General features: G+C 39.0%; 1 protein-coding gene across 1 annotated transcript in view; it reads left to right on the forward strand.

Moving 5' to 3' along the window:
- The window catches only part of LOC133121250 (myosin-binding protein C, fast-type-like), a 67880-nt gene extending 45214 nt beyond the window's left edge, over positions 1-22666 (forward strand). The window contains exons 9-33 of the mRNA XM_061230455.1: positions 1348-1496; positions 1909-2026; positions 2115-2166; positions 2287-2346; positions 2571-2737; positions 4990-5122; positions 5419-5543; positions 7116-7221; positions 8016-8182; positions 8562-8727; positions 9287-9393; positions 10231-10260; positions 10369-10511; positions 12321-12480; positions 12592-12696; positions 12786-12974; positions 13078-13212; positions 13455-13622; positions 15462-15550; positions 15638-15833; positions 17338-17477; positions 19581-19740; positions 19823-19959; positions 21905-22091; positions 22603-22666. Coding sequence (XP_061086439.1) covers positions 1348-1496; positions 1909-2026; positions 2115-2166; positions 2287-2346; positions 2571-2737; positions 4990-5122; positions 5419-5543; positions 7116-7221; positions 8016-8182; positions 8562-8727; positions 9287-9393; positions 10231-10260; positions 10369-10511; positions 12321-12480; positions 12592-12696; positions 12786-12974; positions 13078-13212; positions 13455-13622; positions 15462-15550; positions 15638-15833; positions 17338-17477; positions 19581-19740; positions 19823-19959; positions 21905-22091; positions 22603-22628 — 3215 coding nt within the window. The 3' untranslated portion in view covers positions 22629-22666. The remainder of the gene's footprint in view (positions 1-1347; positions 1497-1908; positions 2027-2114; positions 2167-2286; positions 2347-2570; positions 2738-4989; positions 5123-5418; positions 5544-7115; positions 7222-8015; positions 8183-8561; positions 8728-9286; positions 9394-10230; positions 10261-10368; positions 10512-12320; positions 12481-12591; positions 12697-12785; positions 12975-13077; positions 13213-13454; positions 13623-15461; positions 15551-15637; positions 15834-17337; positions 17478-19580; positions 19741-19822; positions 19960-21904; positions 22092-22602) is intronic.
- Positions 22667-25275: the final 2609 nt, after the last annotated feature.

Genomic DNA, 25275 nt, shown 5'->3' on the forward strand with positions numbered 1-25275 from the left:
GTGGATTCTGGACTTGCATGTGATTTATTGTGTTTGAGAATATTTGCAATAAACTAAGTCTGTTAAGACTGACACTATGACTTACCAAACGGTGTTCACTAATTGATTTCTGAACGGTTACAAGTGTTGAACAGTGTCGGCCCACTTTAATTGTAGCCTTTTACTTTATTTCTAAGAATAAAATTCTACAACAGAAGCCTAATAAAAAATAAAGGCCTGCCTCGAATACAAGCCTGCCCCAAATAAAGGCCTGTCCTTTGTGCAGCCTAAGTAAATAAAAGACCCCGGCCACAATTTGAGGATTTACGGTAAGGGGTGGAAGGCAGAGACACGTAATTGGGAGAGAGGGGGAAAAAAAGGACCGGAGTGAGAACACAGAAAAACACACAGAACATCAGGAAACCAGGAAGAAAGGCATGGAATGTTGTAGTTAGACATCCAAGGCCAATGCACCAGGAAACATCAGAACAGCCACAGTGCTCCATGAGTCATCAGAATGTTAGGGAAAAATGCCCTTTTTAACATTTCACAGGTGAGCATCGTCTGATGAAACAGATCCCAGTAAAAACAACGATTGCTATACTTGAATTAACTTTCGTATTTATTTGCAAAGAAAGTGACAGAAAGTGAGAAAGCTTACCGGCTTTCTGATTTGAATCCGACATAGTAAGACCCTTATAGACACTTTTCCAGAAGGGGGGGCTTTACCAAAACAAGACATGAAGCTGCCCACAAACATTTATCAGTATTTTGTCTTCTGAATACGCCATGTTGACCTTGCTGTAAGACCGGAATGTGTTAGCTACCCCCTTCCAGGAGAAGCAGAGACATTAAGGTCAAAGACTGTCTGCTGGGAGAGAGACAGAGAAAGACTCCTAGTAAGCACTTAATTCAGAAAGTGGTCTAATAGTAATAAGGATTAAAAAATAAAAGATTATTTTTAACCATGTGATTGTCTTCATGTTAACACACATTGTCAATTAATAATCAATTGAGAAAATTACCCTTACAAGAATCACATCCCAGATGCATCAATAACCATCAGAACAGCCACATCGCTCCATTAAAGGCTTACTCAGTCATTTCCACAGAACATTTGGTTGCTTTTGTGAAGATATTTAAAACTGTTTATATCTGCAGAATCATTCTATACTTGTATACTATACCATAACCATAGCTTCATTTTTTCCCTTGTTGTAAGCCATTAGCATTATATTAGAAACCAAAATTGTTGAGTGGGCCTTTATTCATCAGAACCACGTCATAATACACCAATCTCCATCAGAACAGTGACACTGCTCCATTTATGCTCCATGTCTGATATTAAAAGGTAATTGTCATTATCAGGGTTAAACATTACATTTAAGGCGAAGGTGGACTCTACCAACCTGACAAGGAAGCCCACCATGAAATGGCTAAAGGGAAAGTGGCTGGACCTGGGCAGTAAGGCAGGCAAACACCTGCAGTTTAAGGAGACCTATGACAGAAACACCAAGGTATGTATGTGTGTTAATGCAAATGGCTATGCTGTATATTTAAGCAATAACTCACAACCGGCAGTGGTATATAGAAATTGTATAACAGCTAAGGGGCTTTGTGGTGCATGCACACTGCAAGTATGCGTGTGGGCAGTGTTATTGAAGGGGAGGGGGGGCCGGAGTCTTTGTCCTGCCCGTTTTATAATATTGTGTAAAAGATCCCTTCGGTTCAATCCCAGCAACCACCATTATAACTCAAATGCAAATGCAACATTTCAATTATATATTTTGAAATAGCAAATAACATCAATAGCTATTGCCCATATGAAGATTTACAGAAATGTCTTTGTGTGTTGCCACTCTGCAGCTTGCGGTCAGGCAGCAAGTTTTACTCCCACCAAGCTCCTGTTCCTCTTTATATTCCATGCAGATTTACACCTATGAGATGACGATCATCAAAGTGGTTGCGGGAGATGCAGGAGCTTACAGGTGTGAGGTTACCTCCAAAGACAAGTGTGACAGCTGCACGTTTGATGTCGAAGTGGAAGGTGAGATCAGTCAATGGCATCTTTAAGTTCTGGCAACATTGTGTTAATTAAGCGGTGCTTCTCTTACAGCCAGCTTTTGTCTTTTTAGCTGCCCATGTAGGGGATAACTCCGAGAACATTCTCCAGGCATTCAAAAGATCGTAAGTTAGGCATTTGTGCACACGTGTGTGCATCAGTTTATATATTTCTATCGTACTGTACTGTACCGCATTGAGTTATGTATACTGACTGGTGAATTACATCAAAATTGCTTTTCTCAGAGATGCAGGAGAAGATGATGGCGACTTGGACTTCAGTGCTTTGCTAAAAGCAGCCAAAAAGTAAGGGTTTCTTTTAAGTCTCCTCTCTAACCATGTACATAATTGAAGCTTAAGCTTCTGAACCAAGGCTGAACCAACACACAGCCTTCAAAGAGTTCTATTAGGCAAATACAAAAAGACAAGTGGACAGGCCTTCCAGTACATTCCATTGACAATGCAGGCAACAAAAACCAGACACTTTCCTCTCTTTTTCTCACTCTCTCACTCTCATTCCTTGCATTCAGGAAGAAGGAGCAACCAAAAATGGAGGAAGTTGATGTCTGGGAACTCCTGAAGGCATCTCATCCCAGCGAGTATGAGAAGATAGCTTTTCAATATGGCATCACTGACCTGCGTGGCATGTTAAAGCGTTTGAAGAAAATGAAAGTAGTGGAGCCCAAGAAGTGTGATGGTGAGGCAAAAGGGTATCTGGGTGCAGAGTTCAGCTGCAAGTACAGTTTTACAGTGATGAACATGACAAATCAAGTCATCAGAAAGCACAATGACAAATCAGACAACACAATAAAAAATCCAAAAACAAAACAAGTTATAAAACACAACAAAAAACGGAAAATACTAAGCCAATTCATAAAACACAACAAATCATAAAAGACCAGAATACACAACAAACCAGAAAACACAAGGCCTAATCAGACAACACAACAAAAAAAATCTGAAAACAAAACCGCAAATCAGAAAACACTACTAGAAGTCAGATAAGATAACAACAAACCAGAAAACACAAATTTCACAAAACAGAAAGGGTAGGTACTGGCATTCTTGTCTCTGATTGGAGTGAATTCTCATCTCTCATTGGACGGAATTGTTGTCGATCAGAAGCCTAATCTGTGTGACTGAACGTAGCTGATATTTATTTAAGTAATATCTCATGACAGGCGGTGGTATATTGTAGTTTAAATATTTCTATAAAATGACAATATAGCACCGCCTGGAGTGAGTTATTGCTTGTATGAATCTATTTTGTTCTGCCAAACTAACTAGCTAGCAAACTTGGGTTCATGATAGGGGTGAGCAAGTAACACATTACATGCATGTAGCAACAACAGCAATAAGCCAACAGGGCCCACCAAGATAAGCGTTTAACATTATGGTACACCAACTGTCAGATTAAAGGTACAATAGGTAATTCCGGACTCCTAATGGTCAAGAGAGGAATTGCAGCAACAAACAACCTCATACCATAACACTGTTCCCACAGTCCATGTATATAACGCGTAATATAAAGCCCTATTATACAGTTCAGTGTTCTCAGGATTGTCTCCTGCTTAGACTAATCAACTGTACATCGCTCTGGAGCGTCTGCCAAATGCCATTAATGTAATGTAAAACATGTTTGCCGAACAGGTAACTTTTATGAAATCTTCACTTTGGTGTGCTACAAAACACTTTATATTTTTTGTCTTTTTCTTTAACTAACCACTTATATTATGAGCAAGCAAGTTATTTGGCTATGTAACTAGCTGGCTATATAACTAAGATATGATAGTCTACCACAAATGATGCAACTGTAACTTACAGTTTGAGAGAAATAAAGGTTTAGCTAAACACGGATGAATGAACATGTAAAGAGATAAAAAGAACGTGTAGCTGCCCAAATTACACTCCAGGCAAACGATTACTGAAACTCTGTATACTATTGCTTATCTAGTTAGAAAACAATGCCAGTTTGCTATCAGCAACAACAACTAAATTAGCTTTTACTAGTTAGCTTCCCAAATTTAGAAATATCCACCTGAGGTACAACGCTTCTGCACTATGCATCGCTACGTATTGCCTATATTTTATCGTAATGGATATTTGTAAATGTGTCAAACTAACTATAGCTAATTTGCTTGTTACTACCGTAGGAACCGGTATTGTTTTATAACTAGATATTTAGTCTTCGCTTGGATAATAAGCAATAAAAGCCCCCACGCCAATTGGCTGGGGCAGTTAGAACCAATTCTCAACCAATGAGCTTGAATTGTGATACAGCTGTACAATTCTTTGATACAGAGTGACGGCCTGACAAATGTACTCCTCAAAGGTTTTGAGGATTTTGTCTAAGCATTACACTCTAAGCATTCTGCATGTAAGCAATTGTCAAAAATTAATACCAGCTACTTCCTGACATAAAGATTAGGTTACTGATCAGAGACAAGACTTCCGTCCAATCAGATATGATTACCCTTTCCGTTTTGTTAAATTTTGTTGTGTTTTCTGGTTTGTTGTTATGTTTTCTGGTCCAGTGTTGTGTTTTCTAGTCTTTCGTTGTGTTTTCTGATTTGTTGTTGTGTTTTCTGGTTTGTTGTTATGTTTTCTGGTCCAGTGTTGTGTTTTATAGTCTTTCGTTGTGTTTTCTGATTTGTTGTTGTGTTTTCTGGTTTGTTGTTGTGTTCTCTGATTTGTTGTTGTGTTCTCTGATTTGTTGTTGTGTTCTCAGATTTGTTGTTGTGTTGTCTGATTCGTTGTTGTGTTTTTTCTGGTGTTATTTTAGCGGCTTGATTTAGTTGTGTGCAATGTGATTCATTCGAAAATATTGAACAGAAAAAGAAGTATGCCCATATCCACTGAGACTTGTGTAAGAATAATGTAGTTTTCTACAATATCTGTACTATTTGCACCTCAGTTTCCTGGGTATATATCCTGTTGATCCTCCCTCAGCCTTCCTGAAGAAACTGGAAGCAGCTTACTCAGTAGATAAGGGCAAGAGGATAATACTGACAGTGGAAGTGGCTGATCCTGATGTCCAAGTCAAGTGGCTGAAGAATGGACAGGAGATCAAACAGTCAGCCAAGTATGAGGGGGCGGGGCGGGGGGGGGGATGGTACCCATATACAGTATATGTTTTCACATGCCTCATGATTATTTCAGCTGGAGCAGGTCATGGGCAAGAAATTCCATTCTCTCCTTCCATATTTTTGCATCATAAAATACATATGCATTCATCCAAACACACAAGTTTTATGGCAGGTGGGCACAACACAAGTTTTTTTCTCTTATTTTACCAATACGGACAAATGCTTTTTGTCTTCTGTTTCCATATTTTAGTAAACATACTGTATCCATTCCCTTTCTGTCTTTGTCTGTCAGATATCTTCTTGAGTCTGCATGCAACAAGAGGAGTCTCATCATCAATAGGTGCAACCTGGCAGATGATGCAGCCTATGAGTGTGTGATTGGGGATGACAAGTGCTTCACTGAGGTCTTCGTCAAGGGTAAGGCAAACACGGTATACGAATGAATCCTGAAAATAGAATTTCTTAAAATGTGTTTGGTAGTTCTAATGAAAAAAATTTTTTTGCGCTCTTCTACAAGCATTTTTACAGCATTGTACCGTTTCTCACCCAATTACAACAATTAATGACTTTTAAATGGACTAGTGCCTTTTGCAAAAAGTGGGTTTTCATATGCTACGGTTGTTGGTAAAATAGATATTTTTGAAAATGAGGCGCCATTGAAAATGAACAGTGAAATGTTGGCTTGTCTGTTAGCCAGTGACTATATAATGTCATATGTTTGCAGTTAGGTCCAGAAATATTTGGAAATTGACAAAGTTATTATTATTTTAGCTGTCTACTCCAGGACATTGGAGTTGGAAGTGAGTAATAAATAAGTGCAGACTTAATTTTAAGGTATTTACATCTAAATCAGGTGAATAGTGTAGGGATTACAGCCCACTTCATACAATGTCCTCCCAATTTTAAATGAATTAACATAATCATATATTAAATTGTCATTTTTTTATACTTGGTTGCATATAATTTGCCTGCAATGACTTTCTGATGTCTGTGACCTATCAACATCATCAGAGTCTGGATATTCTTTTTTGTCCTAAAACTCTTTGCATTTGAATGGATCTCTATGTTGGGGGGGCTGATACAGTATACAATACAATTTTTAGCTAAATGGCTTTAAGTCATATAAAGGGTCCAAGGTATCAAATGAGCCTGAAAACATCATGCTGTTTTCAGATATGCAGCAGATATGGATGGATCAGCATTGGACAATCCATTTTGACAGAATACTATAAATAGCACAATAATCATAGATATTTTAGAATTAGGCTGAAAATGAATTTCCGCTAGTGGCCCACTAGCATACATCTCTGCCACTGCGATTGTTGTTTCCCCTCATGTTACGCATTTATTTATTGGACAGATTCAAAACTAAGCAGCAAAGTAAAAGTAACTAAAAAAATAATTCTACCGCCCACCACTACATGCAGTGCATAGCTATCAGAAGCTATCTTGTATAAATTGTACCCTTGTTCTGCACAAGCGAGGGACTGGCCACCCCATCTGATGATAAAGGTACAATAGGTAATTTCTGACTTCAAATGGTCAAGAGGGGAATTTCAGCAACAAACAACTTCAACCCACAACACTGTTTATCCCACCCCTTCTCTGTGAACACGCTGACGTTGCAACCCCCACGCCATTGGCTTTGGCAATTAGAACCAATTTTTAACCAATGAGCTTGAATTATTGTACAGATATAAAAGATTTTGGGTATTGGTTCATCAACTGTATATTTTGAAACCAGAATTTAAGGACTATAAACACAGGTAGAGGGTGAGTCTTTTTCAGTGATAGGAAGGTATTTACAATGGTCTTGTAACAATGGTTTACCTATTGGACTGAAATCGAGAGGAATTGGCACCTTAAATGAATGGAAGGAAAAGATGTGAGAGCAGGGAGCAACCTAGGACCAGTCTGCAGCAATAGCAGTGCCATTGTCATTATGAATGTGGTATGCTAATGCTTCTCACTCCCTTGTTTTGATTTAAGAGCCACCTATTACTATCACCAAGCTGCTGGACGACTACCATGTGGTGGTGGGAGAAAGGGTGGAGTTTGAAGTGGAGGTATCAGAAGAGGGAGCCCATGTCATATGGTCAGTATTACGATCTTTACATTACATTACATTATAGTCATTTAGCTAATGCTCTTATCCAGAGCGACGTACAGTAAAGTGAAAATAAGAACCAGGAACAAGTGCGCTTAAGACCCTAGAGGAAAGTAAAGTTTCAAGTCCTAGAGTGATCACATAGATAAAACTTGAACCGAATAAGTCAACTTTCCTAGTAGCATATCACGGTTGGCAGCTGGAATACCCCGAAAACTAAAATAATTATACACATATGCAATTATAACCTATAGCATACACAGCTAATTATAACAGTGAAGTAGGGAGGGTAAGGTACAGCCTGAAGTGTTTTCAGTGTGCACTTGAAAGTTGTGTTACATTTTAGAGCCTCTTCTTTCTGATATAAAAGCTCTGCATGCCTTCTCCTTCAATATAGCCTGGTCAAACATCCCCAGGTACTGATAATTAGACCTAGCTCGGTGCAATTGGTGAACTGGAATGCTATTAGTGTATTATTGCCCAAGTGAAACTTTTTATAAGTTCTGGCTTTCTTCTAGACGATCACCACTTGTACTTGTGTTCTCTGACAGTGCTCAGGTCTGGCAGTGCTACTTTAACAGATGCAGGCTCCCTGTGGGTTCAGAACCATTCTGTCTGCAAAGAGCAGGATTTTGACTTAAGGTTCACATAGAGTGGGTTAAGGGACTGAAGTCTGAATGCGTACTTTTTAGCTTTGGCAGATGTTGAAGGGTATAGGATTAAATAAATTATTTCTATCAGAATTAAAAGCTAAGCATTATTTATCTCTTCCTCACCCTCAGGATGAAGGAAGAGGAGGAGCTTTCAAGAGACGATAACCATAAGTATCGCTTCAAGAAAGACGGGAAGAGGCACTGGCTAATCATAAATGAGGCACAGATGGAGGACATGGGAATGTATTTTGTCTACACCAATGGTGGCCATTCCAAGGGTGAACTGGAAGTGGAAGGTATCTGATCCCTTTTGGCATGAACAAGGCTAAGGCAATTATAAAATCCTGGCAGTTCCCAAAAATATTGTATGCTAATGTTAGGTTCACAACAAAAACAAGTTGATATGCACCATGATATTAACCCATGATGGACACCCTATACAAGACACATAGAAAGGCCTAGGCGATGCAGTTCAACGGTCATGTGGCTTGAGAAACTGTCATATGATCAAATACACCACTGGCGTGCAGGTTGCATGTTACATCTGCCCATAACGGGTTAACAGGGCTATGTCTCTATATCACTAGCTAGAGTCCATATCCTGTAGGGGAGATGCTTTTGATGATGCATTTCTCTCTGTCAACATATGTCCCTTTCCTTCTCTTTCTCTCATAGAAAAACAGCTGGAAGTATTGCAGAGCATTTCTGACCTAACAGTCAAGGCAACAGAGCAGGCAATGTTCAAGTGTGAGGTGTCTGATGAAAAGGTGACAGGAACATGGTTTAAAGATGGTGTGGAGGTCGTCGCCAGTGACCGCATCAAAATTACACATTTCGGAAGGTAAAGAATGGTAGTGGGATTTATCTAAATTTTTTCACTTAGGGGTTGTCACATTTTCATGGTGCTTTACAAAAGATGGCAACTTAGCCAAGGTAACTGTATGTAGGACCAGGTTCTTGTAATGTGATAGCAGGAACATGGTAATGCAAAATAATAATTTAGAGTAAAGGCAAATAAAAGAGGGAGCCAGGGAAAACAAATATTCACAGAAAGACAAGATTGGAGGTAAGTTGTACATTTGCACATACCTTTTAGGTAGATGTAGCGATGAGTTTTTAATCAAAGCCAAGGAAATGTGAAGTGTTCTTGACATTCAAATGAATAAATAAATAAATAAAATATTTATAGACTAGAGTTAAAGGCCTACACTTTCAAATATGTATTTCACTTATTTTGTCTATAATAGATATGGCTAGAATTGTATCTGATAAACTGAAGTCTTTCCGCACACATTTACCAGTAAAACAAAACAAACCAAAAACACAATGCGAACTGTGGTCTGGATTGTGGTGGGATGTAGGAAACCTTCCTTCACCAGTTCCCTCTTCCACTTCTACAGGATACACAAGTTGTTGATAGATGATGTGAAGCCAGAGGATGCTGGAGACTATACTTTTGTCCCAAATGGATATGCCCTCTCCATCTCTGCAAAACTGAACTTCCTGGGTGAGAGGGTGATAAGTGCTGTGAAACAAATAATCATGGCCATTCACAATGTAATAGAAAATGTAATATGAATGTGTGAATGCTATTGTTAGTCCATAGATATGGTTTATTTGTAACCGGTTATAAAAATATACAAAAGATTTATTAATTTTTGTCCAATGTGAAATAAGTCGGATGTCGCCCTGCTAGCTCATTAGCTGCTAAGGGGACAGAGCATCCCCTATGGAAATACTTATTTGTTTGAGATTATGCACTGTAGCCTACGTTGCAAATCTAACAAAACTAAACTAAATCAGAGGCGCTTACAAAGATGGTTGGTTCATCGACAAGAAGCTGGCTTACAACATCCAAGCTAATTCTTGTCTGAGTGTGATTTCACCAGGTGGTTTATATAGACTACGTGGCCTACATGTTATACTGCTAAATTAGGCTTAAACCTAGGTTTATGCAGGTGTGTGCTTAAGACTCCACAAGCATGTCTATTTTCCACCAGGGTTGTCCGCATTCCGAGAAAAACACAGAAATTGCACCCCTTACAAAGAAATACATGTTTAAAACTTTTTGATCTGAGTTAGAAACAAAAATAGAAACAAAAATAACCATGATTAAAATGTCTGTTTCCCTCTGTATTTTGGTACTGTTGGTTACTTCCTGCAAGTATGTCAGATCGCTGTGGATTAGTGCGCTAACATATGCCACCTGGTTGTCAAGTAACGGCAGATCACAAATCACATTTTTTAACATCATGATTACAAGGGACTGCAACTAAAGGCAATAAGTAAGATAGTAAATAGTGGGATGTACTGTCGTATTAACTTATTTCCCTTTTGTTCCTAGAAATCAAGATTGACTATGTACCTCGTCAAGGTAAGATTTCCACACTGCTGTTTCTGTTAAAGAATCGCCCATAATGCAGTATCGCCATGTTTCCTTTTATCATCCTGAACCCTAATTATCTCCTTGCTTCTTCCTCAGACCCACCAAAGATCCACCTGGACACGACTGGAAACATGGTTTCCCAAAACACCATTATTGTTGTCGCTGGCAATAAGCTTCGCCTGGATGTGGAGATCACTGGAGAGCCTGCTCCCATAGTATGCTGGATGAAAGGAGACCAGGTGAGGTGATGGCATAGAGGGGAAACTTCAAGTTTTATCATGATGCTGGCATAGCTGCACCTAGACTTGACACTTTTTCTGAACTTGTGCCTTTACAGATGCATTTTAAAAGAAAGCTAAGGTACAGATAGAATCATTGTGGATCAATTTTACAAATAGATCATTGAATTTACATTTGTTTGTAGTTTGTAATTTTAAATCGAATAATAGATAGCTGTCTGTTCTACCTCCATGTTGATTCTGTCTGTGGTGGTCCCAAACTGGTCATGCATTTAATAAAACCAAATTTTAGATTTTACACTGCAGAAAAATTTTCACTAGTTATACATTAGATTATATTTAGATTTTTTATGCGGAACTATCATGATTTGGGGTAACATTAACAGAACAGAGCTTATGTTTTTGAAAAGTGAAGGATAGGGAAATAAGGCCTCTAGCATAACTCTGAGTTTGGGATCAGGTGGCAAGATTAGGCGCAGTTACTGTGATCTTTTACACTTTTCACAGATATACAATTTACTCTGATAGTGCAGCTGGCTGCAGAGACAGGCTCCAGAAAGAATACAATTTATTCTAAGATCTGCATCCTAAAGTGGTAGGCTATAATTTAATTATTTTTAAACCATTTACTTCTGGAAAGTACAAAGAAAGTGCATTTTAATTAGCCTCTGCTCTCTGGGATTTTGTTCAGAAAAAGTACTTTAGGCATATGTTTCTAAACATCTTTTTTGTAAGGGTTGACAGCTCCAAGCAAACGTTTTATTGGGATTTCAGGCAATAGAGTATGCACCTTCAGTCCAGATGCATCCCTAAAGCACCAACGTGTAAAAACTTAATTCAGTTTTCCGAGCCCAACACAGTAGTCAAGTTAAATTTCACACTACTTGGTCTCCCAAAAGTCCTTAGTGCAATTGCTAGTTTACAAATGCATTGACTAAGAACGCAGAGTGTAGAAATGGGAAGGCTACCACTCGGCAAAAATCGTATCACAAAAGTCGTAGCCGATGTGATGCTACTTACAGAGTATGCTATTACATGCTGCAGTTAAATATACTGGGAGCACACACAACAGTTATAACGGATACCGTCTAGGTGACAGTGTTAGGTTTAATTTGGATACTACAAATAATAAAACACCTAACGTTACTATAAAGTATAGGCTATGATATTAGGTGTACCAGGTAGACGTAATAGTTGAAATAAAACAAACCATTAAAATTACATTTTTATTTTACAGCGTAGCTAAATATTTTTTTAATCTGACTGCAAGATACATTTTCCACCCTTTGGATACCCTTTTTATGTATAACACCAATGGCCAGCCCACTTTGCTGATGCTGTACACAAATGCAGAAGTTTGATAGAAAACCAAAAGGTGGATGAGAATGATAGTCGATTTACAGATTGCCTACATGGATGCACTTGTGACATGCGTTTGAGGCTTGCCATTACGATTTCTATGTGAAACGCTCCAAAAAGTGCAGGAGAAATTTGTAGCATCTTTCAGATCTCCGCTTGCATGTGGCAACTTTCGTGAAACAAGCCCCAGGACAGTAAAGTGATAAGGACTCCTTATCCGGACAACTTCACAGAGACTAGGCCAAAATAAGGAATACTGGAGCAAGGGAAGTTCAGAGCAAAACACACTTTTTAATGCAATTAAATGGCCGACCAATTGTACGAAAAAGAGACATATTTAGACAAAATCGGCAGATAACAACCACCTGCAATCAATTTTATACAGTCAACTGTATAAAGACGTTCCAGAGCAGTCTGTATTGATGTAGATTGTGTGTCCCCATGCCCCAGGTTATTTCAGGCGGAGAAGGACGTGTGAGAGTAGAGGACAGGAAAGACCTGAGCTCCTTTGTGATAGAGGGAGCAGAGAGGGAAGACGAGGGAAACTACATCATAACTGTCACCAACCCTGCTGGAGAGGACAAAGCCAAACTCTTTGTCAAGATCGTAGGTCCGTACCACTTGACTCTTTATGTGACACGGTGTCCCTCTTCACACTTTCTTTCATTATTTTCTGCTCTGCCCAGTTCCTGTCTTGACCCCACTTCCTATTTCATCCCAGATGTGCCCGATCCCCCCGAGGCTGTCAAGTGTGTATCGGTGGGTGAGGACACTGCCAACATTGTCTGGGAGCCTCCCAAATTTGATGGGGGTGCACCTATTAAAGGTACCACTGTTTCCTGCTCCATTTACCAATCACTTTTTTCATGGGTCGATGTACATGAAGGCAAGAACTGCTTTGTTTGACCCTCCCAGGCTATCTAATGGAGAGGAAGAAGAAAGGATCCTCGAGATGGACAAAGCTTAACTTTGACATATATGAGTCGACAAACTACACCGCCAAGAGGATGATTGAAGGGGTGATGTACGAGATGAGGGTATTCGCAGTCAATGGCATCGGCATATCCCAGCCCAGTCAAAACTCCAAGCCCTTCATGCCCATTGGTTCGTACCGCTGCTGCTCAGTCCTCTTTTTTTGACCAAACTCTTCCCTTTATAAGCCAAACAACAACGAGCTGTAACCTTTGTCCCTCGTCTCTCCCCCAAGCCCCAACTAGCGAACCTACACGCCTCATCGTGGATGATGTGACAGACAGCACTTGCACCCTGAAGTGGCTGGACCCAGACAGAATAGGGGCAGGAGGCATCGATGGATACGTCATTGAGTACTGTAAGGAAGGAGGTAAGTATATAATGCCATGGTGGAGAAGCTCAAAATGAGTGGATGACATTGATTATTGAAAGAGAAATTGTATTTTTGATTCTCTAATTTGTTCACTCAATTGACTTAATCAGCAGGGCAGGTAAGCACGAGTATTCTCCACGAGTCCACTCCATCACCCAAACAAGTCAAGGTCATGTCATTGATCATTTCCTCTGTCTGGCACTCTTTTCTCTGCCTGACCTGCCCACCCTGTATTTCAGACACAGAGTGGGTGCGGGCCAACCCGGACCTGGTGGAGAGGAATAGCTACATGGTCCGAGGACTTCCCGTTGGGGAGAAGATGGATTTCAGAGTGGTGTGCGTCAATATTGCGGGACGCAGCCCTCCTGCTAGGCTTCAGCAGGCAGTCACCATCCGCGAGATTGTGGGTAAGTGGACCTCCTCTCACCATCCAGCCCTGTGTCATTTGTGTGTGTGTGTGTGTGTGTGTGTGTGTGTGTGTGAGAGAGTATATTTTTGTGTGCATGTGTGTGTGTGCTTGTGTATTTGGATGTGTGTCTGGCTCTGTGTGTTGCATTTGTGACCCGTTGCAAATAAACCCTCTGCATTGTGGCAACATATTTTTTATAGGAGAGTAGTATTACTAAAACGCGTCCCCCACCTGTCACCCTCCCCAAATCATAAAAGACCATAAAAAGAGATCCTAAAAAAGAAGTACAATAATCATTTGTATGCTAATATATTCATTGAGGTCCAGATGAGAGATTCATTGGAAATCCTCCAAAGGAAGTGCTCTATTTAAAATGCATTGCAAAATACATTTTGTTGTAAAACATCAACCTTTTTTGGCATAAAATTTCAAGAACTGTTTTGCTCCGTGTGTGTATTGAAAATGCTACAGTTTCATTATCCAGGGGAGAAAATGCTGTGTTGTATTATGCTAGCTGAAGAAATTATAAACCGTTCGTCACTTCAATAGCATGCCTGTAGTCAGTTCTTTGATGAGCTGAAGTTATGCTAAATTTTCTTACATGGGGGTTACACATTTTCTCTGCAACAGCATTACAAATACAGGTCACAGATGGTTGTAATTGGGCTCATCGTGTTCTAGAGAGCCTATACAAAACATAGATAATAGAATTTATATGTATACGTATTTTTGTGGAAGGATATAATGGCGAAATGTATAATTAGTGTTCCTCTGGAGAAGTAAACAATGGACATCAACGTTTCTCTGAGTTAGCACATTTTTAGAAGGACTATTATGCACTTGTCGTGAAAAGTACACTGACATTACCTTATTTCTTTAGTATGTGTGATTTAGAAAATGCAGAGAAAGTGAGGTGCCCCCACACTTGTTTTACCACCCACATATTACGAAATAAAGAACTGTTGTCTCTAAAGCAATGCCATCTTAAAATAGGTTATACAGATAGAACTGTGAGCTTTAACGTGCAGTACTGTGCAAATGTTTTAATCAGGTGTGAAAAAATGCTGTAAAGTAAGAATGCTTTCAGAAATAGAAATAGAAATAGTTTATATTTATAAATTAGCAAAATGCAAAGTGAGTGAACAGAAGAAAAATCTAAATCAAATCATTATTTGGTGTGACCACCCTTTGCCTTCAAACCAGAATCAATTCGTCTAGGTACACTTGCACAAAGTCAGGGATTTTGTAGGCATGTAGTCAGGTGTGTGATTAACCAATTATACCAAACAGGAGCTAATGATAATCAATTTAATATGTAGGTCATTAACTGAAACAGAAACAGCTGTGTAGGAGCGTTAAAACTGGGTGAGGAACAGCAAAACTCCAAGGTGAGGTTGCTGAAGAGTTTAATGTCAGAAGTCATACACCATGGCACGACTGAACACAGCAACAAGACACAAGGTAGTTACACTGGTAACATCACATAAAATTGTGCTCAGTGTGTGCATCTGACCGGCACTAGTAAGATGAAAAGTTTATTTTAGTTGGATAGTTAAAATCATAACGGGTTGTATGCATTATTACTGTGTGTTGACAACGTTTGTTGCACATTCAAGAATTTTGTGTATGCAAAAGTGAAAAAAGCTGGATTCTCAGAACTGCATTAAGCAAAAGTATAATGTTCTATTTAATATGACGGCCAAAGTATTTGGTCAATCTTGGTTCTGTAGCTCTGAATCTGTACTTTAATTTCATGCGATAAAATAAAATTGCACATTGCCCTCAAACATGCGTTTGTTCACATTTGTTTACATCAGTCTCTCATGCTGTCCTACAGAGCTCCCCAAGATCCGTCTTCCACGTCAGTTGAGAACTAAGTACATCAGGAAAGTGGGTGAGACGATCAACCTGGTCATCCCCTTTCAGGTGTGTGGACTCTCCCATTCAGTCAGTCGCAGTAGACAGTAGTGCCTGCTTGGTATGTTGTGAATGACAGTTCTCTTCCTATTTTAGGGTAAGCCTCGACCTGTTGCAGTGTGGACCAAGGATGGTGAGCCAGTGGATCCCAAAAAAGTGGGTGTGCGCAACTCCTTCGTGGACACAGTCCTGTTCATCCGATCTGCTGAGCGGGATCACACTGGAAAATACACACTCACAGTGCAGATCGAGAACATGGAGGACAAGGCCAGCATTGACATCCGAATTGTGGGTCAGTGTGCTACCAATGAGACTGCATAATAGATGTAATAGATATTATTCTGATGTTCACGTCACAGTGCAAGGCGTCTAGTAAATACATGGATACATAAGGTTATCTCTTTATACTTCACATTTTTGCCCAAAGTACCCATGAGCTCTCAAATTTTTTGTCGCCATTAAACATTTTTGCATTACCACCTGATTTTGCCACCCCTGGTCAAAAAGCATTTACAATTAATATCTAAGTGAACAGAAGCGAACCTGACCTCTAAATGCTACAGTGTTAAACATGACCATTTCTTCAAAATAAAAGAAGGAAAAAGGCCCTGTGCAAAAGTTTCGGAACCCTGTTAGTTAGTACTTTGTAACTCCTTTCCTGTTAGTTTTTCCCCATTCTCTCTGGCAGAATACCTCAATTCAGAAATATTATTTCAGATCTCTCCATAGATTTTCAGTAATATTCACACAACCCCAAAGCATAATGGATCCACCTCCAAGCTTAAAAGTTGGCAAGGTGTTCTTCTCTACAAAGGCTGCCCCCTTTTTTCTCCAAACATACCTTCTTTGGTCGTGACCAATTTTGGCAAAGCACATTGTTCCAAAAGACTTCAGGCTTCTCAGTGTTTAATTTCACATACTTCAGATACTTAATTTTGTGTTGAGGTCATTCTTTCTGGCAACTCTGCCACGTAGGTCTTTGTTGCTTAAAGTATTTTGTATTGTTGTCCTGTGAACAGCTAGACCTGTGTCTGCTACTCTTTTTTGCAGCTCTTTTACAGTGATATGTAGGGTCTTCTGAGCATTTCTCACCAGGTCTCGGGCTATTCTATCTGAAGTCTTCCAGACCTTGCCTTGACTTCAACTGTTCCATTTATGTTATATTTTATTTATGTTTTATATTATAGGCCCCTTATTATTTATAAACAGTAAAACATTTTAATAAAAAGTAATCTTGCTTTAGAATTGGCAGAAATGTCTCATATTTAACCCTGTAGAGCTCAGGTTTGCTTTCGTTCACATACAGATTCATTGTAACAGACATTTAAACCAGGCGTGCCCAAATTTTTGCACCCCACTGTATTGCATGTAAGGGAAGGGTAAATAATATTTCTCTCAGCCTATGTGCACTGCTAATCGAGGGAGCACTCAGGTTGCGTGTCGTACTCTTTACCTACATGAGTTTTCACCTACAGATCTGCCACGGACTGGATGTTTTTTATTTCTCTGGAAACTCTATCGGCTGTTGTGCATGAAAATTCCAGGAGGTCAGCAGTTTCTGAGATAATCAAACCACTATTGGAGAAACTGTTGGAGAAACCAATAGTCAAAAAAAAACCTAAATAATTAAATTCAGATAAAGATGATAAGGAGCAGCTGATAAGGATATTTTAAGTGTCTGCGGGCCTGGTTGTTCTGTAATAAGGAAGAGACAATTTGGAATTCAGCATAGCACCACAGCCTTCCTTACTCTCTTTTCTTGCTCTCTCATTTTTGGCTTTTCTCTTTCTCTCCAGAGAAACCAGGGCCACCTGTTGGGGTGAAGGTAACTGATGTGTGGGGCTTCAACGCAGCTCTGGAGTGGGATCCCCCTAAAGATGATGGCAACTGTGAAGTCACAGGCTACAGCATACAAAAGGCTGACAAGAAAACCATGGTGAGAATAGAGACTATCAGTACTGCACCTGTTAGTATGTGTGCATATATGTGAGTGTTCATGAGGCAGCTAAATGGGATGCTCACGATGGGGAAGGTACAGTATAGCATGAGCATGCTGCCATTGAAGTGATGCTCAATGTGGTGAAGAACCTGAAGCTGATCTTCACCACAAGGCTGTCGGGAAGGGTGTGGCCAAGGGGCAAATACCTCCCCGGTATTGAGGCCCCACCAAAAATATGATATTTCATTGGCTTAAGGTAACTTATAAGGCATCAGAATAAGTCTTATTGTCTGGAAGCTACACGAAAAACCATACTATTTGAGAGTGGTGGCTTTACTTGTCATACGCAGCATGTCTATTGCGGGTTATCGTCTGGTAGGCAGAGACTTCACAGAAAATTGGACCAGCCATACAAAGATAAATTTACTAATAATATGTTCAGAGATTTTACACAATTTCATCTGACAACGCAAGTTTTAACTGAAGTTGGAGCTGACAGTGATAGAGCAGACATAGCAGATATAGCAGACTAGTTAGCGAGCAAACTTTCTTTGGCTTGCAGGCAACCTATACTATCATCATATTCATATTTAAAACAGATATGGTTAGTGTTGAGCGATGAACAGAAGAACATGGAAAATGAGCCATTGTGAAGTTCCTGAAAAGGTTAGTGACAACATTCTAGCTAAAATTAGCTAGAAATTAGCTAACCAATGTGTCTAATTTTACACATGATCCGGCTGAATGGGTTGTACAGGCAGCCTTGCAATGTTAGTTGTACCGTTAGCTAATAAAGAGTGAACAGCCAATTGCTTATTGCCAAATTTAATTTAAGAAAACGTCATTAATTTGTCATTGTGTAAAAATGTGGTTATAATTGAATGGTTCTATAGGCAGGCAGTTTCCCCTGAAACTGCAGATGGTCAGCATCATGATAATGAAAATTTTTTTTTTACAATTTTGGCACAGTTTGTTATTCAGCCAACAAGAGCCAAATCAATTTTGGATCTGGTTTTGTATAATAATCCTGGCACAATTACAAGCTCAAAGGTAATAGAGCTATTGAAGACAAGTGATTATTGGACAGTTATTTTTATGTATTTTGGCAAGGTAAGGCTTTATCTCCAAACAATAGTTGTCTCTCAATTTGTCTCCTGAACCAAGTACCATTCCAGGTTAGACAAGTTAAACCATGAAACAGAAAACAAATAATAAAGGTATATTTCACATTTGTAATAGCCTAATTTAGTGTGCATATCATGAAAACAACACCCCCTCTCACTCTCTGTTGTATATACAGTATGTGTACACATACAGTACTGTTCAAAAGTCTGAGGCACCTGTATAACATTCTGTATAGATAAGATTCTTTCAAAAATAATTCAATGAAAGGTCCTAAATAAACGTACTATACATTTTACATTTTAGTCATTTGACAGAATAGTTAAAAACTGAATCAAATCAATATTTTTTGTGACCACCCTTCGGCGTTAAAACTGCATCACTTTTCTGACTTTCCATGAAAAAATTAATCATAAAAAACTTTGGGGGTGAAAGCATGGGTGCATAGCTACAGGTTTTTTTCCAACCAATTTCTTGGAAATTGTAGGATCACTCCTACAATTGAGCGCAGTAAAATCTACACTTGAAGTCTGCGGCTGTAACTGGTCAAATGAGAGGCAAATTTAGTCATTTTTGCAAGTAATTTGCCTTACATTTTCAACATGCCTGCACACTGTGTCCCTATTTCCAAGTAATGCAGTTGCATGCACTTTCCACCCACTAGGTGCTAAGTGCTTTGTGAATCATACATCAGATAAATCTTTTCTTCTGATGATTAACCATCTACTATGTGATGTTTAAACAGGTGTGTTTATCTTCAGACTTACCTAAAGGGGGATTTGTCAATTGAAATCCATAAAAGGGAATTAACAAAGTGAAATACAAAAGTTGTCTCAGTAGATTGAGGAAGTTTCCATGTTCTGAGGTAAATGGTAGGCCTAGGTACAAACAGTACGTAGCTTAACGGTAAGCCTTTATATGGCCTATTTTTTGTTCTTTTACATGTATAACCATACAGTGCCTTTTATCTCTTTCCAGGAGTGGTTCACTGTGTATGAGCACAACAGGCGCACAAACTGCACTGTGTCTGACCTCATTATGGGAAACGAGTATATGTTCCGTGTCTACAGTGAGAACATCTGTGGGCTGAGTGAAGAACCCACATTCAGCAAGAACACAGCTACCATAGCCAAGACAGGTAAAAGCAGCTTTTTACTGCAAACAGTGATGTACATGAGGCATGATGCACTGCAGTATTAACCACTGTCCTTGTCTTTCAGATTTGGCTTTAAATCAAACTGCTTTTAAGGAGAAGGACTTGAGCAGTTCCCCCAAATTTACACAGCCATTGTCCAACAGATCTGTCATCGCAGGGTACAGTACTGCTATCAGCTGTGCTGTGCGGGGCTTCCCCAAGGTAGGTCTTTCCTACTGTCTGCAAGTACTGTACTGTACTGTACTGTTTGTTTACTGAGCGTAATGACTGCACATCGAAAATTGATATATTGTATGCTTGGTTCTAAATTAAAATCCCAGTCACAGACAATATTTTTAGGGATCACAGTAAAAGCACAGCATGAAGTACAGGGGGGGCTTTACCATGTTCCTATCAAGCTAAATACTAGCTCTCAGTGCATGCGTATTAGGGGTGTTCCGATTTTTCCTTTTTACAATCCTGTTGTTTTTTGTTTTTTTTCCATTGGTTATTGTTGGGGTATTTAAAACATTAGAGGCATTGTTCTACAGTCAAATATTATAATAATTAAGTATAACATCAGACTAACATGTTATTGAAATTTTTTCTGGCACGCTGGCAAATATCCTTTCTCCCCCTGCAAAAGAAGAGGCAATGCAACTCTGTAATCTCCTTGCTAAGATTAGATACATTTCAAAATAATTAGACTATGTAGCAAAACAATTAGCTAAATATGAAGTTATGTAACTTTATTGTCACTGTTGTACGTCGCTCTGGATGAGAGCATCTGCCAAGTGCCAACAATGTAATGTAATGTAAGTAATAGATGGGTAACAACACAAAGCTTACATATCAAACAAGCTCACTTAAAGAACCATACCACTGAGTTACAGTGCATATTTGAAATTCTCTTTAAATTTGGCTTCTAAACGACAAGCTGGAGCAATGGGACTACTGATGCAATGGTTTTCAGAGTCTATGCAATTTATCATATGGGCTAATAGGCTAATAATGTCCCTGTGGTTTTGGCACGTTTGCCTTATGATGATGATTATTATTCTTAAATATGCCCATTATTTATGCTACATTCTTTGTCAATGTGTGTTGCTGTCAGTAGCTATATCGTTTCTGGTCAGTCCGCCCACAGTTTTGTGAAGAACATTCATCAAAAGTCATAAACATTGTATTGTTACTGTACTCTAAGGAGAAAAGGGGCGTTGGTTATCTGTCGGTAGCGATGCAATTGATATTTACTATTAGGATTATAATACAGGGCAATTGCCTATTCTCATATGATCATACACTGATTGTTCTGAGAAAATGGATTCTGCACAAAACCTCACATTGTAACATTCCCCTTAATTCATTGAAAACAAACATTCTCATTCAAGAACAAGAAGAGTTAACAGAAAAGATTAGCTCCCAAACACACTGGGTTTTTCACACTTCCATGTCATTCATGTCCGTAGTAACTGGTTCAGAATAGGTGAGCTGCTTTTTGTGAACTTCGTTGAATTTGCTGGCTAACTAGGCACATTAAGTGTATTAATCGGCCAGTGAGCTCTTGAGTTTCGGATCACCTTGATTGTTTAAGGCTGTAGTTCTAATTATCCATATTGTGTATGAATGAAGATTATTTTCCTGTTTGAAAGTGTTTTCAAAGCGAGGCATTATCATGTAGAGCACATGTAGCTTAACAATGGGGGGGGGGAGTTTAAGGAAGGAAAATATACCATAGTGACAGGCTTTAAATATGGACATGGTATTCTTTACTCATCATGTTTTCATGTGTATTTTAGTCAAATTTACGTTTAGAAATAGCTATTCATATGACTTTGTGGTCAGACTTTGAAACTTGAAAAATAGTCTAATGGTAGTCAGATTTTTAGTATAGTTTATAATGTCATTGTTGTTAGTGTGCACATACACTCAGTGAGCACTTTATTAGGCCCATCTGCTCTGACAATGTTGTTTCTGGGGCTAAATTACCTCATAAAATAAATATTTTGAATCAGCAAACTAAAATACAGATTGATGTTCTGTTGCACTAACTACCACATTAGAAATACCTGAATACCAGTCTACTGTATAATGATGAGTAATACCCCCCCCCCCCCCACACACACACACACACACACACACACACACCTCTCTTTCTCTCTCCCAGCCCAAAATCACCTGGATGAAGAATAAAATGATAATTGGAGAGGACCCTAAATATCTCATGCAGAATAATCAGGGGGTTCTGACCCTCAACATCCGCAAGCCTGGCTTGTTTGACGGGGGAAAGTACACCTGCAAGGCTGTCAATGCTCTGGGAGAGGATGAAGTGGAATGCAAGCTGGAGGTCCGAGGTATATATGGATTAGGATCATGGCTGAATTATGTGCGCTCATGGGCTCTCTGTGGTATAGTATGTTCAGACATCTCAACACAACTTTGTTAAACATACAATGTTTCTGAGCATGTTGCATTCATTTGCTCAGCTGACGGTAAGCTCCCTTTCCCAATCACTGGATCAGGACCTGCACCGAGAATAAATGTTCTACAACTCCATGACAACCAGTGTTAGCCTTTGTGACAATAATGTCGATAGGCTGATGAGGCTGATCAAAGTTTTGACCTGGAATACTGTGGATAGAATACATTATCAATTAAAATAATCAGTTTTAATAATGTAATTTGATCAAGCACAACAGACTAGCTGAACTCTGTGTGCTCTATGAACTCTATGAACTAAAAACTATGAACAAAGACTCTACAATCCTTTGGCATTCATATAATTTGCATGGACCCTGTGGTGTAGCATGGGTAACTGTTAAAACTCCTGTTTTAACTTTGCTTGTATATGTTTTTTTTCTCCAGCTCTCCAAGCCGAGAAGGTGGAGTGATGCCGTGAAAGCACAAATCAGGCAATAAATCAGAAGACCACAAGATGACAAACATTCAATGGCAGTGGAAGATAGTAAAATAGAATAAAATATAATTGAAGTCTTAATATTTTGTGTCCGTCTTTTATAACTATTCATACACCATTAATAGAGACAAAGGTCACTTAATCTGCCTTTTGAAAAGCCACAGTGCCTTTGTGCCTATTGCTCCCAGATACTACTGTACTACTGTGCTATGACACTTAAGTTTAGATTTCATTATTAATCATGAATGTTGTGAGATTATTTTATTTGTTGTACTGTAATTGTGTAAAAACATTAAGCTTGTCCATAGCTTGGATTATACATAGTTTGATTTAAACATAACTTAAGGCGTAGTTATACAATACAGGGCTCCTGAAATCAGCTGAGAAACAAATACCCCCTTGGCAATTCCTGTTGGAGGAATGTGGATGACACCTGAGCAGTGTGCAGAAAACCCCCCACCTCCAAGTGTTAGTTATAACAACAGCTATGTGTTGAAAATGGGAAATGAAACTGCCCCCTGGTGGACAGCACCTTAATAATAGGGGCAGCCTGTAGTGTAGTGGTTACGGTAAATGACTGGGACATGCACGGTTTGTGGTTCTAATCCCGGTGTAACCACAATAAGAACCGCACAGCCATTTGGCCCTTGAGCAAGGCCCTTAACCCTGCATTGCTCCAGGAGAGGATTGTCTCCTGCTAAGTCTAATCAACTGTAAACTGTAACTGCCAAATGCCAATAATGTAATGTAATGTAATATTCCTATCCTGGTGCCACACCGTATTCATATTACATTATATTATAATAACGTTATGTCCACTGTTCACAAAAAACAGTTTGAAATAGTCTATAAAAGCAAGATGCTGGTAACTATGCTCTGCCAAAATGTTATCAGTTAACTTGTAAATTAATGTATCCGTTCCAGAATTATGATTAGATTGCGTGCTTGCTTAGATTAGAATATAGCCAATACAATACAGGGTTTATTCTCCACAACTTCTGACAAGGAACCAAACACGAGCATCATGCTAATCTGCAGGTCAAACTATTTTTATTTTATTAGGCTTTAGACATACGGCCCTAATGAAGTGGATTTCTTAATATGCGGTCACCCTGGAATATTATGTGAATATTTGCTTCGCTCTTCACATTATTGCAGCGATAATGGATATGATGTCATGTAGTTTGCAGACAGGCAACCATCATGTTCAGTGGTTGATTAGCAGAACTTGGCTAGCACTTAGCTACTAGCTAAATTAACTTTAAGATCTTCTCTGACAAGTTGAGATTTGTTTCTAGCAATTAACAAACATTCCTATAGAGGTTGTAAAGTGACCAAATAGTTTTTCCATTGAGGAAGAAAAAAGACAACTGAATTAGGATGAGGAAGAAGGAGATGGGAGAGAAATGTTGTTGAAATTATATTTGATAAGGTCTTAAAAATTATCTAGGGATTTCTGGGAGATTATTTTTAGTAATAAGTCTATGGGTGATATTTTCCCAAATCAACTTCGCACGGCGTTTTGGCGCAGTCACCAGGTGAGCTACGGGCCATAGCTACAGGCCATAGCTACGGGCCGTGGCTACTGAATGTTGCCATTTTCCAAAGTCAAGTGAGTGCTCTTTTCATTACCATTAAGATCCATGCATATTGCGCAGGTTGGCTTGCCAATTTCCGTATACAAATACAATGGAAGACATTTACACATTATATATAACTTATTATGCCAAGGGAGAAATTGTTGCGAAATAACGGATTAATCGTCAAATAGAGCTTACAATTGCAGTCTATCCGTAATTTGCGGCAGTAAGCACTACTGTAGCTATCAATTGAACTACTGTAACGTAATTAAAATGACAAGATTTCACATTAGAAGAAAATAAGTTGCGTTATGCCATTCTTCTTATTACAGACAGTTGTAAGAAAAATAACAAAATACCGTACCACAGTAAACATTAAAAAGATAAATAAATAAAGGAATTAATTATAAAGAAGAAAAAAACGGTGAACAATAAATACAATTTAACCAATGCATGACCAATGCACTTTATTAAGTATTTATTACTCTTATTTTTTAGACTTATTGGTCTTCTGCTGCTGTAGCCTATACACTTTGGTTTGACCCGTCAGAGATGCTCTTCTGCATACCACTGTTGTAATTTGTGGTTATCCTGTACTCACTGGATAGCCACACATGTTTTTCACACCATTCCCTGCAAACTCTAGAGACTTGTGCATGAAAATCCCAGCAAATCAGCAGTTTCTGCGATATTCAAACCACCCTGTCTGGCACAAACAATCATTCCATGGTCAAAGTGACTTAGATCACATTTCTTCCCCATTCTCAGCATGTCTGCATGCTTGTAATGAATATTTGCATTAACAAGCAGGTCTACAAGTTTACCTAATAAAGTGCTCAGTGAGTATATCAAAGACAAACTGAATACTATCCACTAAAACTGTTTAATTACTGAAGGTGGTGGCAAAAGGGTGAAATGTGGACCTGATTGACCGGAAAATTGCAATAAGCTACACCAAATTGGCAATGAGCTGCTGCTCTTCACTGTCACACCCCGAGCAGCGGCTCTCCTCCCACTTTGGTATGCAGTAAGTTCCAAAAT

This window comes from Conger conger, chromosome 2, assembly GCF_963514075.1.
Source record: "Conger conger chromosome 2, fConCon1.1, whole genome shotgun sequence".
Taxonomy (NCBI): Eukaryota; Metazoa; Chordata; class Actinopteri; order Anguilliformes; family Congridae; genus Conger; species Conger conger.